The sequence below is a fragment of the Centroberyx gerrardi genome, chromosome 7 (genome assembly GCF_048128805.1).
Source record: "Centroberyx gerrardi isolate f3 chromosome 7, fCenGer3.hap1.cur.20231027, whole genome shotgun sequence".
NCBI classification, from domain to species: Eukaryota; Metazoa; Chordata; class Actinopteri; order Beryciformes; family Berycidae; genus Centroberyx; species Centroberyx gerrardi.
In genome coordinates, this window is record NC_136003.1 from 23,831,512 (window position 1) to 23,848,715 (window position 17,204).

At 42.6% G+C, this 17,204-nt stretch overlaps 2 protein-coding genes across 2 annotated transcripts; both read left to right on the forward strand.

Annotated features, from left to right (window-relative positions):
• Positions 1 to 3,024: 3,024 nt before the first annotated feature.
• ramp2 (receptor (G protein-coupled) activity modifying protein 2) lies at positions 3,025 to 8,645 on the forward strand. Its single transcript, XM_071925754.2, has 6 exons — positions 3,025 to 3,282; positions 4,008 to 4,073; positions 4,200 to 4,235; positions 6,366 to 6,398; positions 6,625 to 6,802; positions 6,904 to 8,645. Exons 1-6 carry the CDS (start codon positions 3,123 to 3,125, stop codon positions 7,151 to 7,153), a joined length of 723 nt encoding a protein of 240 aa, XP_071781855.1. The 5' UTR covers positions 3,025 to 3,122; the 3' UTR covers positions 7,154 to 8,645.
• A 2,546-nt stretch (positions 8,646 to 11,191) lies between these two features.
• LOC139932054 (keratin, type I cytoskeletal 19-like) lies at positions 11,192 to 15,039 on the forward strand. The gene is made up of 8 exons (XM_071925728.2): positions 11,192 to 11,554; positions 11,831 to 11,913; positions 12,063 to 12,219; positions 12,302 to 12,463; positions 12,662 to 12,787; positions 13,751 to 13,971; positions 14,415 to 14,467; positions 14,747 to 15,039. Exons 1-8 carry the CDS (start codon positions 11,192 to 11,194, stop codon positions 15,037 to 15,039), a joined length of 1,458 nt encoding a protein of 485 aa, XP_071781829.2.
• Positions 15,040 to 17,204: the final 2,165 nt, after the last annotated feature.

The following is a 17,204-nucleotide window of genomic DNA, read 5'->3' on the forward strand; positions in this document are numbered from 1 at the left end:
TAGGCCTATATGTCATGCTGAATAAGCCTGTAGTATCTCATTAATTATTTGAATCTTGCTCCAGGATGCATTTAAAAATCTAATTGGAGAGGGTAATTCCTCAAAGCTGGTAAAAAAAAGAAGAAAAAGAAGCAAGTCTGTACCCCTCACTTCTGAAATGATGTCTCTGCCCCTGTGTAGACATTTTAACTTCTCTCATCACTGCATCCAGATAAATCACATCTGCTAATACAAATGTCTTCCAGACAAGTTCATCAGGTCAGCTGCTGCCAGACAAATCTACACGTAACAGCCTACATCTGTTAGTAGAACACACAAGTTTAACTTTATTTTGATCAGGTCTCAGAAATCTCAGAAAGTCACCTTACAGACAGAACCGAGGGCATACACAATACATGACTTGCTGCTATTTGATTATGTTATATTTAATTCCATTCTAAACTATTTAAACTAGTTGTTAATTAGGTTCAGTGTTATTGACATATCAGGGGAAGCAGTCAAATAAACAATTTGAGGGATAAAAGTAGGCTACTGTAACATGTAACTCTGTATAATTTATATAAGGCTGCTAGTCGGTCTTACTGTTCCATTATTATTTTTTTGTAGATCAATCAATGGCTTAGAGCAACGTCTAGTTTGGAGTCAACTTTCCAGAAAAAAATACCAATTCACCATCTTATGGTTTAATGGAAACTTCAAGAATGCTTTACTTGCACACAAGGTGGCACTGTTAAGCTACTTTTTTATCCTATGACACAGCACTTGCATGCTCAATCACACACACACACACACACACACTCTCACATGCATATACTGTATGTCTGATAAGGCTGATTAAGCCTGGTCTGGAATGATTTGCTGTGTAATAGAGCTATTCCATCATGATCCACTCCGCGGTGCGTACTGTATATCATCATGTTTGCTAAAGAAGAGTTATTGAGCAGGACTGGTGGTGCTAATGCAGTCAGATTCAGATCACTGTGATGTTGCTCATCCATACTGTTGTGTGGGTCCGCTGTAAAGGCTTAGCATTCCTGGTCACTAGTCATGTATTCAGTGAGCACAGTATCTCCTACTGATACAGCGTGTCTGGCATGTGTGTTGAAGTCGGCCGTGCCATGTTGATACTGAACTGTCAAACAAAAGCAAACACACACAGGAAGATAAGCTTGGGAGGGAGGCCTTATCAGCGGAAAGTTTTTCATTATGTATAAAGTAAACTGTGTGTGTTGGTCTTGGCACCTGAGATTGGGACTGATATCTTCAAATGTGCTGCAGCCTTTCTGATCTGTGTCAAGAGCCTGGAGATGAAACGGCTCAACAGATTTCACAGTGCAGCTGAAGAAATAATTACCTCTTAAGTCATTTCGAACATTACTGTAACTGAGGTAAGCGTTCATTCAAGGGAGATGTGCTAAGTTGAGTAGCAGCGAGTAATGGTAAAGTTTCACATATCCTGCCTTGCATAAATAAAACACGTGAAATGTGTTATGCTTTCCCTCACAGGCAAATCCATGCAGGGTATTCAACTTCACTCATAAGTTTGATGCAGATGTATCTAAGCTTCTATTTGCGTTTTTTTTCAGTTACATGAAAAGAAAGCTCTCGTTTATCTGAATTAAAGATGTGGAAGCAATTTTGGCCCAGGGCTGCCTGGCCCCGTCCCAGGCCCAGCAGCTGAGTAAGAGAGGAGCAGTGACGTGGATGAGTGCATCGTTCTCCGTCTATACTGGAGGTCCCCGCTGCCTCTCTGTGCCACAGCAGCTCAGTGTGGACGTCAGTCGCATGGGGAGAGGCGGTGGGGTGGGGTGGGGAGAGGCGGTGGGGTGGGGTGGGGTGGCGTGCTTGTCATCATCAGCGATGGCCTAACACAACACAGATACTGAAACTGATTCCTCACGCACTGCCAGTGACAGATACAGTATTCCCTCACAACAGGAAAGTGAACCCATAATCTGGATGATGTAGCCTTTATAGTCAGTGTTGAGTTTGTACAGGTTACATTTGTTTCCCAAGGGTGACATATTACAGCAGTACAACAAAGTCAGACAACATTTCATAACCTTTTATCTCATAAAAGTGAACTTTTGTGGCATTGTTTTTAAAGCTGACAACCATGCACCTTTTTTTAATTTTAAGCAGCGAGCTGACTTCACGACTCCACCGGTTATGAAATGTACTCAGCGCAAAATGACTCTGCAAAGTTTCAAGTAAAACAAGCAAAACACAAGTTGTCGACTTATCAGATATTCGAACAGCAGGGTGAATCCATTAATTTCAGTCCAAGATGAGTCACATGCTATCAATAGTTGGCCTTGTAAGTTGTACAACCACTGCTGTGTGAACCTTCAGTTGACATCTAAAATGTTGTTTGTATTGATAAAGGGATTAAACAAAGACAGAGGGAGAGATAGAGGGAGTAGGAGAGAGAGGAGGAGAGAGGGTGGAGTGAGAGAAAGAGAGAGAGAGAGAGAGGGTGGGGGAGAGAGAGAGAGAGAGACAGATAGAGAGAGAGTAGGAGAGAGAGGGAGAGAGAGAGACAGAGAGAGACAGACAGACAGAGAGAGAGGGAGTGGGAGAGAGAGGGAGTGGGAGAGAGAGGGAGAGAGAGAGAGAGGAGGGGAGGGAGAGAGAGAGAGAGAGAGAGAGGAGGGGAGGGAGAGAGAGAGAGAGAGGAGGGGAGGGAGAGAGAGAGAGGAGGGGAGGAAGAGAGAGAGAGAGAGAGAGGAGGGGAGGGAGAGAGAGAGAGAGAGGAGGGGAGGGAGAGAGAGATAGAGAGAGAGAGAAGGGGAGGGAGAGAGAGAGATAGAGAGATAGAGAGAGAGAGAGGAGGGGAGAGAGAGAGATAGAGAGAGAGAGAGAGAGGAGGGGAGAGAGAGAGAGAGAGAGAGGAGGGGAGGGAGAGAGAGAGAGATAGAGAGAGAGAGAGGGGAGAGAGAGAGAGAGAGAGGAGGGGAGAGGGAGAGATAGAGAGATAGAGAGAGAGAGAGAGAGAGAGAGGAGGGGAGAGAGAGAGAGAGAGAGAGAGAGAGAGAGTGATGGTGGTGGACCGGTGGACCACAGTAGTTCTCCCCTTATCAGGGGCTCTCTGTCCCATTGTGGGAATCCGCCCATCCTAGGAAATGAGAGCTTCCTGTTGTTTTATAGAGCCTTCCTGCAAAAAGGTTGAGATATGTAATCCGTACCCACCAGGGAAGAGGGACAGAGCACTGTCAGGCAAAATGACAGCCACCAGTTCCTCACCTATGCTTTCTGGGTGTTTTGTGACGCTTCTCCTCTGGGGTAAGTAAAGGATTTACCACTGTCCAGCTCGGTGCTCTTATAGTGAGAGGCTCCACCACAGCTTTTTCTCTTGCCCTCTCTCTCACCTCTCAAGAGGAATGCTCAGGAACTTTCAGTGATTGAGTGGCTTTAGAAAGGAGCTTAGCTAGTCCCATGATTGAGTTTTATACCTAAAATAGTTTGGCGTAAGAAACACACAGTGATTCTGATTATATGTTGAGGCAGCAAAGTAACTCTTAACGTTTAAAAAGGATTTTTTGTGTTATTGTTGAAAATGTTATCAACAGGATTATTACAGTTTGCTGTGGTTATTATTTGGTCTTCATTAGTATATTAGCTCAAACTATCTTATAATCCTTCTGAGTGGAGAATGACTAACGCCAGGTCTACATGACCAAGTCCTTTCCTTGGAAATATCCAGATTTCCTCATAGCAGTGGAAGACAAAGGGAGGATGCACTACTTACCAATGACCCATCCTCTCCCTCCAGCTTATTCCTTCTTCTTACTTTCTTTACCTTCTCTACGTTCAGAAGTCCTTGTATGTGTGTGCTTTATATTATCTTTATTGTCTTCATTTAAACATGTTAGTGACATTTTTAAGCATAGGCCATGTGTGATGATATTCAGTTTTAATAGTGTATGTGTTACTAATTGTAATATATTCAAGCAATGTTCATTACTTATCTTAATAACAATCCTACTCTTGTTGTATTTCTCCTACAGCGGGATGCACAACAGTGGTCGGCCTGGTTGATGAAGAGTTAGAGGTGCTACAGGTCACAACACCAGGTAGCCTTTGTGTATTTTTTATTTTTCCAAACATCAAGAAAGACAAAATCCAGTAAGCGCTTGACTAACATATACCTCATGCTTTACCACAACTACTGTGACTAACTTGACATCCCTTCTCTACAGGGTATCACATAACAGAGACAACGAATGGCATTGCTAGTAAGTTTACCGTTTTAAAACCCTTTCCTGATCACACATCAGAATATATTGTGTTACTATGTCAGCATCTCCCTGACTAATGACTTGAATTTGCCAAATGATCTGCATTTCCCATCAGCATGTTGATTTAGCATTATATCCTTGACATGTTAAGCTTTGACATGAAATGTATACTATATATTTCTCATATATTACATAATTATACATAGTGATGATAAATTTGGATCCATGGGGGACTGTCCTGGACCGTTTTTCCTAAACTCATTTTCCTGGCTTGGGACCGACAAACGTCTTGCAGAGAAACACACAACAGACATCCTGCATTCTGCCAAGATCTCAGAGTGTGTGTATTGTCATGAGAACCCAAGACAAACTCCTGGGGAGGTCTGTAACAGTGAGGGGTCAACGGCAGTAGACACAAGGCCCATAATTGTTTTGGGTCAGAGGTTAACTGAAACCTCATTATGAGCAGCCCCCACCTGGCTTCGCTTCCTCTATTTGTTCGTCATTCACCCCATGCAACGTCTGTGATCAACGCATGAACTCTGAATTGTGAAACAACTGGAACTTTGGAACAGCCCCCCTTTCACTGTTCCTCATCCCGTGCCTTCCTTTTTTTTCTTCCCCCGACTGTCCCCCCTCCTTCCCCTGCCAACTCCCCCAACTCTGAGCTCCTCCTCTGCTGAAAAGACACATTTCCTGATGTCATTACTAAATCAAAACGTTGCTCGGCAAACAGATGTTGTGAGAGGCCCAACATGTGGATGCAGTGACATAAATTAACATGTTTGTCCTGAGAAAACATGCAACTTACATTTGAGTTTCCTTCAATCAATAAAACCACCTCTGTCATGAGGTGCTTCAAGACTTTAATCATTCTTCTTTGAAGATTATGGATTGTGTGGTGACTTAATGAGTTGCCTTTGAAAAGCAGTGTGAGACAATGAGAAACCAGTCTACAGATGTAGCACACTCATGAGCTCCGCATAGCAGGGAATGGCCTATTACATAAAGAACCAAAAGTCCTCCCATATTCCCACACTTGTGAAGTCAGGAGGTCCTACACTGTACGTTTTTCTTTACTAGCCTGTGTGGGGGGAGAGAGTAGGTCTTTAAAAACAGCTGGTTAGCACTGACTAACAACTTCTTCCAGGTTTGATCAAATTAACCCAAATATGAAATCATGGCTGTCTGCACAGCACACCCTGCAGAGTCATGATTACATCCACCCCTAAACGCTGAGCCCTAAATGTTTACTTATGTTTCCTATTTGGCAGAGGCAGCCCAAAAGGCAAATAAATCACATGCTGTGAGCCGGCCAGGCCTTCGACTGTGAGAAACTGAGACTAAAAAGCAGAACAAGAGTTAAAGAGTAAAGGGTTTTCAGATGTGAGTCCAGCCCAGCTTGGGTGTGCTCCCTTTTATTTGGGAGAATGGAGAGGACAATCTTTGTTGCCTCCACCCCTTTAAAAAGGAAGAAAATCCCAAAGAAACGTGTGTTGGAGAGGGGAAGAGCTGCTGCCAAGGCGCAGGGCAGTCAGACAGAACTTCGAAGAACATCTGGTAACCGCGGGTAACACCGTTTGGACATCTGGTAACCGAAGGTTACACTGCGTCTCTTCCACCCTGTCGGGTTTCCTGTTATGCCTCGCTGTGCACAGTCTAAGAAGTTTAGGTTCATTATCCATGGTCATCAGTTGGGGGAAACGCACCTTTATTCATTTTTTTTCTGACATGAAGGGAGCGCTTGGTTTCATTGGGGTATTCCTCTCCTTTCTCTCCGGTGAGTGTGTGGTCTCCCTTCTACAGCTGCAAATGCCTGCTTCAGTGCTGGAAATGTGAAGGGACTTCATGAGCTCTAGAAAAGAATCAGATACAATTCTGCTTTACATTGAAATGTGCTAGCATGCATGTCTTGTTTTGTTTACTGAACTGAACTGAATGGGCCATGACTTGGCATTTTAGGCTGCTTTCATTAGTGTTAATGTTAACTATGGGACTACAGTATGTTAACTACCAGGTAACCTAAACATATGGAATTGTCAATAGCCTAAATCAGCTACATGAAATGTTAGAAAATCTAGGTCTAAGTCTAAATCTAAAAAATGTCTATTATTTTTCTCCTTTTAGATACCAGTTATGGAGACTCTACCAGGCTGTTTGGTAGGATGACATTTTATAGCCTTGTATTATCATTCTCTATACAAAGAGCCATCCAGAATCCAGAGATCTTTTAAAGATGTCCAACACATGTTTTGTAATTTTATAATCTCTCTCTCTCTCTCTCTCTCTCTCTCTCGCTCTCTCTATCACACACACACACACACACAAACACATACACACACATACGCATACAAACAACACAAACCCCTTTATCCATTTCATGCAGGTTGCGGGAATAAGACTCAAAACTGTGAAGCGTTTTGCAGCCTCTGCAATGAATTGTTCTTAGCACCAACAATGGAGTGCCTTGGCTTCCTGATTCAAGGGGTATGTGTCAAACCATTTGAGGATGCTGTGGGATCGCTAAACAGCACTGACTGGTGCATTTGGAGTAATGTGAGGGGGTAAGTAGACTGTTAAGTAGTTGCAGCTGAAGTTAATTATTTTTATCATTGAAGATATTAACAATAATCACCTCCCAATTCTCCCTCTGTCCCCGCTGCAGTGTGTATAACAACTTCAGCCTTTGCACAGAGGAAATATCTGACTGTCTTCTGATCCCGTGGCCCAACCCTCTGGTGGAACAGACCTTTGTGGATATCCACTCCAAGTTTTTCCAGGACTGTCCCTCGGAGGAGCTAAGCGACCCGCCACCAGGCATCGTCTTCGCCCTGGTGATAACTCCCATCTGCCTGATCCCAGTCATGGTCATCCTGGTGGTGCTCAAGACCAAGAATGGGGATGGCAGCTCCTGATAGTCCCGGATTGTGGCTCTGCCCGCAGCCCTCCCAGAATATCCCATTTCTACCCTTCCCGACCTGAGGACCGCAGCTTATTTACACATGGAGCTTTCATCTCACCGGTGACTGAACCTTCCCGACAAGTTTACCTACACTTCACAGCCTCGCGGAGTTCTGAAATATCAGCCGCACAGACAACAACACAACAGACAGACGACATGCGGTATCGCACTGATTCAGAGTGAATGTCATGTCAGTGGCATCAGGATTATTGTGGCTGTTCAGTGACAAACTCCCCTGGGAGTTAAGAGAGACTTGTTGTGACAATATCTATTTTAATGTGATTCCTGTACCCTACTTCTTCTCATAATACTTTCTAACAAACAGCGGTGATGAAAGTGATGTTTTGAACCACCCATCTCTAGATCTGAGAGCGAACACTGATAAATGTTGGCCACATCAAAATGTACACATAAAATGTCCCGAAATCAGAAAACAGTGCTTCATGTAAACTGGATGAGTCTTTTGTTCTGCACTTTGTTATTTCTCTATTCAGGGTATGATGACAAAAGCTGTCAAGCTTGCAAATGCCAAGGCAAAATATATTCATGTTGACGCTCATCACATTGCTGGGCACTCTGGTTGAGTTGATAAAAGGCATAAGGTAATTTTTTGATAGCAGAATTCCTAAACTCTTCATACTAAATTCCTTTTTACTGCCGTTCAAACTCTTTACTCTGGTCTGAGCGAGCAATTATCCATAAGTAAAATGTGCCACAGCAAAACAGACGACATATGCCGCCTAAAGTGGCTGCTTTGGTGTTTTTCAGTTCATTATGTGAATTGAATAGTTTGTCAGGCTTTAATCTGTGATAAGGGTCTTCTCTGACTACCAGTATAGCGTGTAGGTGAGGGAGGAGAGGACAGAGACTTGGGAGAGTCTGTTGTATGGATTTGGTTATGTGAGTCATAGCACATGGAAGGTTTGGGTCAGGGGTTACAGATGGGACACAATGAGGGGGTACGCCCAGAATAGGAGATCTCTTTCCTGGTATTGTCTATTTTCTGAACCGAAAAATAAATCCTTCAGCACTTTCCTCTGTCCAGACGATGACAATCCTCACTGTCCTGTGATGAGCCGGCTGAGGCAGAGTCTGTACCCATCGGCTCAGTCCAGCATCAAAAGTTCAGACCGAAGACACTTGGGCTTGTCTGTTCAGCATAGCGGTAAACACTGACCAACGACAGGAAGATAAAAATGTTATCTTTCGCCCGAATCATGATAACGTGGTTTTGTATTGTTCAGTCTCGGATGACAATGAAGCATTGTAAGTGCTTTCAGATTTGGAAACAAAGAAATATATGTGTATGTATATACTGTATTATATTTCTGCCATTGTCAGGACTAACTGGACTTACTGTACTGTCTGAGAGAATACATCCCGTCTGTTCTCACACTATGTACTGTATGCATTTTGATATTGATACAATTAAATCTACAATCGGATTGTTAGGTGTTTGATTGCTTTTACTGATCTGAATCTCCTGGTGAATTAATTACATAGGAATGGAAACCATCTAAGTGCATCTCTGAAACTTGATCTCTGTATTAAAACCTCTTGAAATACACAGCTGATCCTGACATGAAAGAAGCAGCAAGTTTGTTTCCATGTTCAGCTCAAGAGGATATACTGACATTCATTCAGGCTAAAGAAAACTTTAACCTTTCTCTTTATTTGAGTAAACACTCCTGTCCCTTGAGTACAATGCAGGCGCTATTGCTCTATGCCTCTGGTAGCATTTCACTGTATTTTCAGTGAGCAGTTTATTTCAGTGCAGTTGCTATGCTGTGCAAGTGCTGATGTAGTGAAGGAAGCAGTGACAGCAGTCATGTATCACACCCTCATCTGGCACACACAACACTGCTGGGTGGGCCTGTGTGTGTGTGAGTGTGTGTGTGTATGTGTGTCTGTCTGTTTGGCAGGGTTGGGTGGGAAAGTGTGTTTGGTGACCTTCTTCCTCTCTAGAAGTCAGGTCATCCTCGTCCCCGCCCCCTGCTGATCTCATCCAATTCTGTATTACTCCTTAGTGTTACAGCGGGCCAGAACACTTATTTTTTCCAAATGATGTTCAAACGTGTCATAACTATTGTATTGGTACATCCATAGTGCACACACTCTAGTTATTTCCTTTTACAAGCAAAGCCACACAACATTCATACAAGACGGCACATATTGAGCCATACTAAACCATACCACACCATACCATAACCTACAATACTATACCGTACTGTTCTGCTTCATATTGTACTGTACCACAACGTATCATACTAAATTAGTCTTACAGTACATATAATATAGACAGAAACATGGAACCACACCTTTGATGCAATTATGCAAAATGTGGCTGTGAAAACATTACTGATCACATTTTATTTTGTTAATCACATTAGATCAATTGTTGTACAAGTTGTACATTGTATTTGACATTGTATTGTGTACAATGCAATGTCAAATGCCCAAGGGCAGCCAGCTTATTAATACATGATGGTTTTAAAAATGTTGAATATTTCACTTGTCAAACTTTGCCCTCTAGTGGCTTTATGTGCTGGAGTGATGAATCACTGCTTTATGGCCCAATAACAGTCAGGTTTATTTCAGCACCTACCAGGATGTCACATATTATTTCATATATTAAAAAAATCGACCTCAATCTTGATGGTAACTCAAAACTAGTAAGTTTTGATTCAATGTTTCCTGAGCAACACTGACATCACCATTACTGCCATTACAACAGCTTACCTGCTACAAAGAAGCACCATTAGTGTTTATAGATTTGAAACAGACATCCTGCATTCTACCTACACTAGGTCTGTAGCAGGGTAATCACACATGCAGTTTTATAGCTAGTGCCACATATATAGGCTGGATTTATATTGGCATCCAGCTGCAGGTGGCTCCCCATGTACATGTAGCACATGTTGAATATGTATACAACAAAACAAGAATTAAACCATATAAAAATAGGCTTATGGCTACAGATTTGGAGCATGTCTCTGTCCAAATTTGGATTGTTTTAACACCATGTCAGTCATTTTGAACACCCACAGCATCCACCATTAAGATAGACAGACTAATGGTAATGCAGAACCAGCATAGCTGGCTGAAACAATGCAACCATGAGTCTACATTTAACAAGAAATTCAGTTTTGTGATCCAGATATGATTTTTTACTGGAGGCTAGACATGACTAAAAGGTCACTGTAATCTTAAAAATTAAAATTGGTGTTCTTGTATAAACACAGACATTGTCTTGCAAGAGGATTATTATGCTATCACCAGAAATCTTTTAAAACAGTTTTGGAGGCCAATAGTTAATTTCCCATACCCTCAGCTGTGCCATAGCATAATTACATAACATTATGAGATGCCTCAACTTGTACATAAATCAACCGATTAAAAGTGTCCCGTTGGCCTCGGTTTCAATGATTTGTGCTGACATGGAGTGGGTTGACATGTTGCTGTGGGGCTGTTATCGCTTTCTACTGAAATGACCTGGGGAACATGTGTGTAGACACATCTTGTTATGTAATACCTGGCAGATTTATGGAGCGTGTATTTAGTGTGTTTAAGTTAGTATTTAGTGACAAATTAGTCAAGTAGCTTATTAATAACAAGAAAATCAGGGAAACAGGAAACTTGAGCTGAAAACTAAAACTGAGCTGAAAATAAAATAAAAACTAATGAAAAATCCCAAACTATAATAATCCTGGTGATTGTGTGTGTGATCCTAGAAATAGATTGATCGCTTTAGGCACATTCCACATGCCTATGAATTAAGCTTGATTTCAAATTTGAATGTCACACCCACCCAGTCGAGGATATATATTTCTAGGAGGGGGACCAAGGCTGCACTGAGTTCGAGGACAGCAGGCACCTTCCTCTCTCTGCAGTAATGATCGTCCTCTCCAGCCGCAGCAGCCTCTTCAGTCATGGGCTGGGCTCTGGAGCCTCTGCTGGGGGCTTTAGGTCTTCTCGCTCTGGGACGGCCATCATGTCCCAGAGATCTGGCAGTGTGTACGGAGGGGCAGGGGGTAAGGGCATCCGTATATCCTCTGGCAGATCCAGCATCATGGCTGGGGGCTTTGGCTCTGGAGGCGGTGCTGGTGGGAGCTTCGCTGCCTTCTCCCTGGATGCTGGCGCTGACCCTGAAGGAGCATTCAGCAGCATAAGCGAGAAGCTGGTCATGCAGAGCCTGAACACCCGTCTGGCCGAGTACCTGGAGAAGGTCAGCGTCCTGGAGCAGGCCAATGCCAAGCTGGAGGGGCAGATCAAGGAGTGGGTTCTCAATCGTGGCACTGTGGCAACTCGAGACCTCACCACCCACCTGAAAACCATCGATGAGATCCGGGCAAAAGTAAGGCTCTGCACAGGTTCCCACTGCTATGTGCATATGTAATGTAGCAATAGATCCGCTGCTGTTATGTTTTAGATAGCTCACTCAATGATGTCTTTAATTTTGTCAAAACAGTACCTTTACCTTCATCTGTGAGCATTATATGTTCTTTCTCGCTGACTGATTTATTGGAGCATGTGCACAATGGAGTTTTGCCAGACTTGATGAAAATTAAATGATTGTGCCCATTGATGCGAGTTATTCAATGTGACATGAGTAATTACTTTCTTGTGCAAGATCCAAGCAGCTGGCACTGTTGTGTCAGAGCTGACCCTTCAGCTGGATAACACCAAGCTCTCAGCAGACAACTTCAGAATCAAGTAGGTTTGACATCAATACTTATTGCTCCATCAACCTGAATAAACCCATAGAAATCCACAGCATAAACATTCTTAAATACTCTACACCCGGCTGTTTGAGACTTTGAGAAGTGACAAAAGTCAGATATAGTCTTAAATCCTCCTTCAAGGTTTGAAAGTGAGCTGTGCCTGCGCCAGTCTGTGGAGGCCGACATTAGCAGCCTGAAGAGGATTCTGGTCGATTTGTCCCTGGACAAACAAGGCGTGGAGGGGCAGCTGGAAAACCTGAAGGAAGAGCTGGTCTACCTGAAGAACAACCATGAGGAGGTGGGACCAGCAGGATCAGGCTTACTGAAATTATCTTAGAACTAACATCGTTTAATGTTTTTATCATTACTATCTCTCCTAGGAGACAAAGGAGATGCGGAGCCAGCTGAGCGGTCAGATCCACGTGGAAGTGGATGCAGCTCCGGCGGCTGACCTGAACGCTGCCATTGCTGACATCAGAGAGCAATATGAGGGCTTGGTAGCTAAAAACCACAGAGATGTTGAGAACTGGTTCAAGAGCAAGGTAAGGGGCCATATATCACACTGGCATGAGTACAACCCACGCTTGTGAAATAGAGTGGTCTAGACTAGAGTGCATGTTGAGCAGTAGTTTACCTTCATATCCTACTGTGTTTGAATGATCTTGTTACTTCATATCAGAAATAGGTAACAAATGAGAAATGTGGCAGGTGCAGATTTGAGTGTGTGTGGTTCCTCTCAGGCAGAGGCAGTGCAGCAGGAGATGAGCGTCCATACAGAGCATCTGCAGACCTCCAGTGTGGAGCTGAAGGAGGTTCAGACCAAAGGCAGAGACCAGGAGCTGGAGCTGCAGACACTCCTCGCTGTGGTAAGCAGTGTTGGCCTCGATAATAAGTAATAGATTACTCAGTACTCATGGCTCATTTCCAAATTAATAGTATCACTTTACTTATTACTCCCGGGAAGAAGGAATTTGTTGCAGTTGTATTACTCATCTGTAACACCTCCAAAATTAGCGCTTGCACTGTTTGCATCTCTTATCTTCAAAATTAGGGATAACTGAATTGCCTCTCCTGTGTGTTTCTGTGTGAATGATCAGGGTAACTAAATGGTGTTGATGTTCATTGTTATTGTCATCTCTTTGCTCATTAAAATCAAAGTAGTGAGAAAACCTCCACTCGGGGAATGTAAACCTTTGTGCCATTTTGAATATAAGCTAGCTCAGTGTGTGCCTCCGTCAACTGAGAGGACAATGACAAATTATGACAAAAACAATCAGGGGTTGGGGGTGGGATATAGTTTTTGGATAGCTCAACTTCAATCTAATATTTGGAGGGGGTGATAACAAAAGTACCAACTTATTTTTGATTGGTAAATGTGATATTACTGGAAATAAAAATAGGAATGTAACATGTAACTGAGTAATGCGTTCACACCCAACACAACTCATCAGCTAAATTCATCAAACATTACAGCCACAGAGCAGCAAGACTGAAGCATCGTAGAAGGTCATTTCCCTGCGATATTTTAAGAGTACAGTAGAAATTTAAAGTTTCCGCCCTTAAGTGATCTGTATCATTACATGATACACATCTGTGTCGCTCCCTGCATGCTGAGAAGCTCCAAAATAACACACTAACACAATGAGACAATTCCCAAAGCCTGCCAGAAATAACATAACCTTCAACCTTCACTTCTCGACTGTAGGAACTATGAGCAGTCTGTGGAAAATAACCCACAGAAATTTACAAAAAAACAAAACAAACATGCAGCAAAAATGCAACTCCAGCTTGGCTCAAATCTGTGCGACTGTATGGCTGTGCCCTTGCAGAAAGCCTCTCTGGAGGGGAACCTGATGGAGATTGAGGCCCGTTATGGAGCTCTGATGGTGGGGCTGCAGGCGTCTGTTGTCAGCCTGGAGAGCCAGCTGACGCAGATCAGGGCAGACACACAGCGTAGTGCCCAGGAGTACCAGGCCCTGCTAGACATCAAGACCCGCTTGGAGAAGGAGATCGCAGAGTACCGCAGGCTGCTAGAAGGAGAAGACACAGGGTGAGCCAACCAATCAACTCCCACCCCTGCCGAGCCACATTAATAGCCCTGTACGCTGATAATGATGGGTTTTCTGAAGACACGCAGTGCTGTTCTGCTCAAAACCTGTCCTTTCCAGATTTCAATATATTCTACATACATGCATTATGTTTTTCTTTTACTGCAGTATTACTACAATGTCTAGAAATGATTTTGAATGATTTGCAATGGTGCAAAAAGCCTTCTGAATTTTTTTTAATTTTTTTGACTAGGAATGCCTATAGTGCTTAGAGCAGTTAAGCTGTAAATTGTGTGTGAATGTACCTTTGAGTCACCTCTAGATGGCAGCCTTTGAGAGCATATGCTGTAGTTGAAGGCACCCTAAAATTGGACCTTTTGAGTATACTCCCGTTCAGTTTGGGAGAGAATACGTAGTCTCTTGCTGATTGTACCTTTGTTCACAGGTATGCAGTGACATCAGCTGTTGAAAGTGCTGTGGTTGACACTGAAACCTCAGGTCAGGAAAACTCAATCCTCCTTTTTATTCTTCTGTTTGGACACTCCCATATTAAGTCAATATGCAGTACCGATATTATTGTGTGGGCTTAATTTTAAAGCAAACAGTACGACCGCAGTTCAAACAGAACTGAATCTTCCATGCAGATCCAGTTTGTGATCTCGTGACACTCCAAAGTGAACCGTAGCACCCTGCGTTCGTCAGCTCAACTTTCTGTCTAGTGTCTGTAAAAAAAGGCACCGTTAAAATGTATTGAGTGTGTTCTTTTTATTTCTGCAGCATCCACTGAAGAGTCAGAGCCACTGGACGATCCCAGTTCGTCAAGCATCACTGTTACAGTGGTGACAGTGGCAACAGAGGAGGTGAATAGAGAGCTGGTCAACTCCACCACAACTGTAAATGCAGAGGAGGTGAATAGAGAGCTGGTCAACTCCACCACAACTGTAAATGCAGAGGAGGTGAATAGAGAGCTGGTCAACTCCACCACAACTGTAAACACAGAGGAGGTGAATAGAGAGCTGGTCAACTCCACCACAACTGTAAACACAGAGGAGGTGGTGCTGGAGGCTTAGCTTCACTCTGCAGCCATTTCGCTCTTCATAGCTTGAGAACTGACGGTTTGCAAGAAACAAATAAAGACAAACAATATTCTGTTGCTGCTTTGTGAGTCTCAGTAATTTGTGATTGACAATTTTATTTGACAATTGAACATTCTATTTTATGCATATCTGCACTTAAAATACTTTGTGAAAATACATGCAAAACTGAGATAGGCTATCAGGAAAATTATAAGCATTATTGCATCGTGCCAATGAAGGCAAAACTGAAAAAGTAAGAGACCCGGAAGCCAAGTAAATGTGTCAGTCTATTTGGAACATGGAGTTTCTTGGCTCCAGACCTTGTTTTCTAGTTTTGATTTCCAAAAGCCCTCTGAATTCAGGGCATGTGGCTGGGGAAAGTAAAGGAACTGGTCCTTAGGAGTAGGAATTTCTTAGAGTATCCTGTGAGATCCTTCTTGCAAGGCTGATCCAGAACAATTATTTGCCATCATTCATCATCTTTGCTTGTGTTCTTGCAGTAGCTGTAGCCTTACGATGGTTTGGTGTGATCAGTTGATTTTCGTATCAATGAAAAGATTTTATAACCTCAGTGGAATATCGGCACTCTCCTATCCCCCTTTCCTCTAACATCCAAGAAGGATTTCAATAGAAGAACTCGCCTTAGCTTAATGGCATGAGGGACAGTTAGACCCAATCCTGTTTAGTGGTAAATATCATCAGTCTCAATCCACAATGCTGAGCTGCTTAAGTTGATCTACACAGGGAAATACATTCTTCATGCATACATACATTCAGAGATGCTCATGGACACAAGTGTGCGCACACACGCACACACACACACTCACACACACACAAACAAACACTCATACACAGAAACACAAAGACACACACAATAAACAATACCATACAATACATGAAAGAAGACGTAAATGTATGCAGGTATAGAGAACACACGAGGGAGACTGAAAGCAGAAATGTGAAAGGAGTGTGTGGGAATTTATCCCCATTTCAAAGCTGCGGCATACAAAAGTTTCTGCTTAGTGTGTCCCCATCTGTTTATAGGGACGGCATGTCATTCCTCCAATACACCACTCGACAATGCTTCAGGGATTGAGCCTAAACAAGCCTAGTTTATGCCTCTATATTATGTATGGCTTTTATGCAAATGCAAACGGTGACAGCGAGCAAAAACCTTTGATCTGGGCGTCTTTGTGGCAGGAACCAGTTAATGCTGCAAAAGCATAATGAATCTAGCGGGGAAGCAGAGTCAGAAATGCAGTGTTGAGATTGTAAATAGAATTGCGGTGAGGAACCCAATAACTTCTGCCTGGGATGTAAATTGAGAGCTTATACACTGCCTCCTCCTTTAGAACGCCATATTTTCCAAAGGTTAATGACTGCATCTGCACAGACGTAGCTGTGCCAAGACAAAGTGTGGAGGATGTTTGATGATATGATAACACATCAAGATTGTCATTTCTCCCAGGTAGAGAATTATGAGCCTGTTAGTGAACGTAATGAGTTGCTGGACAGTAGGGAAATAATGGGGTCTTCACCTAAATGCATTCCTGTCTCACACTACTTTGTTTGTCGTCCCTGCTAAGGTTATAATCACAAAAGGAGCGTCTATGGAAGCCCTTGTGAAAAATTTGACAATAATCACTCAGTTGAAGTAGTTTTAGTGTTCTGTCTTCTATGCCATGATGGTGAGGAAGGTAGTTAAAGCAATCTTTATCTCTAAAATGCTATTTACTACTTTCACCAACTTGATCTTCTGGATACAACTACAGTTGTGCTATATAATAATTCACATTAGTAACTTAGACTAATAACTACTATTGCATTTAGCCAGTACTTGAGGTTTTGAGGTCTTTGTAGTGAGATTAAATGGGAGTTTTCACCGAGACAGATTTAAAGAGATTCATCAGTTGTGTCAAACTGGACTCATCAGTACATAACTTTATAATTTTAATTATAAAAATGTTGAATGTTGATATAACTTCAAATATAATATGTGTGATTTTAGACTTATAAAGATTTAAATAAATTGAAAATAGTCTAATATTTAGTTTAAATTGACATTGACTTACATACATACTGCAAGTTTCAACAATGCTTTGGGCTTCACAGTGCGGGATATGCTTTGATGCTTTGATGCAGTCAGCATGAGAAAGGGT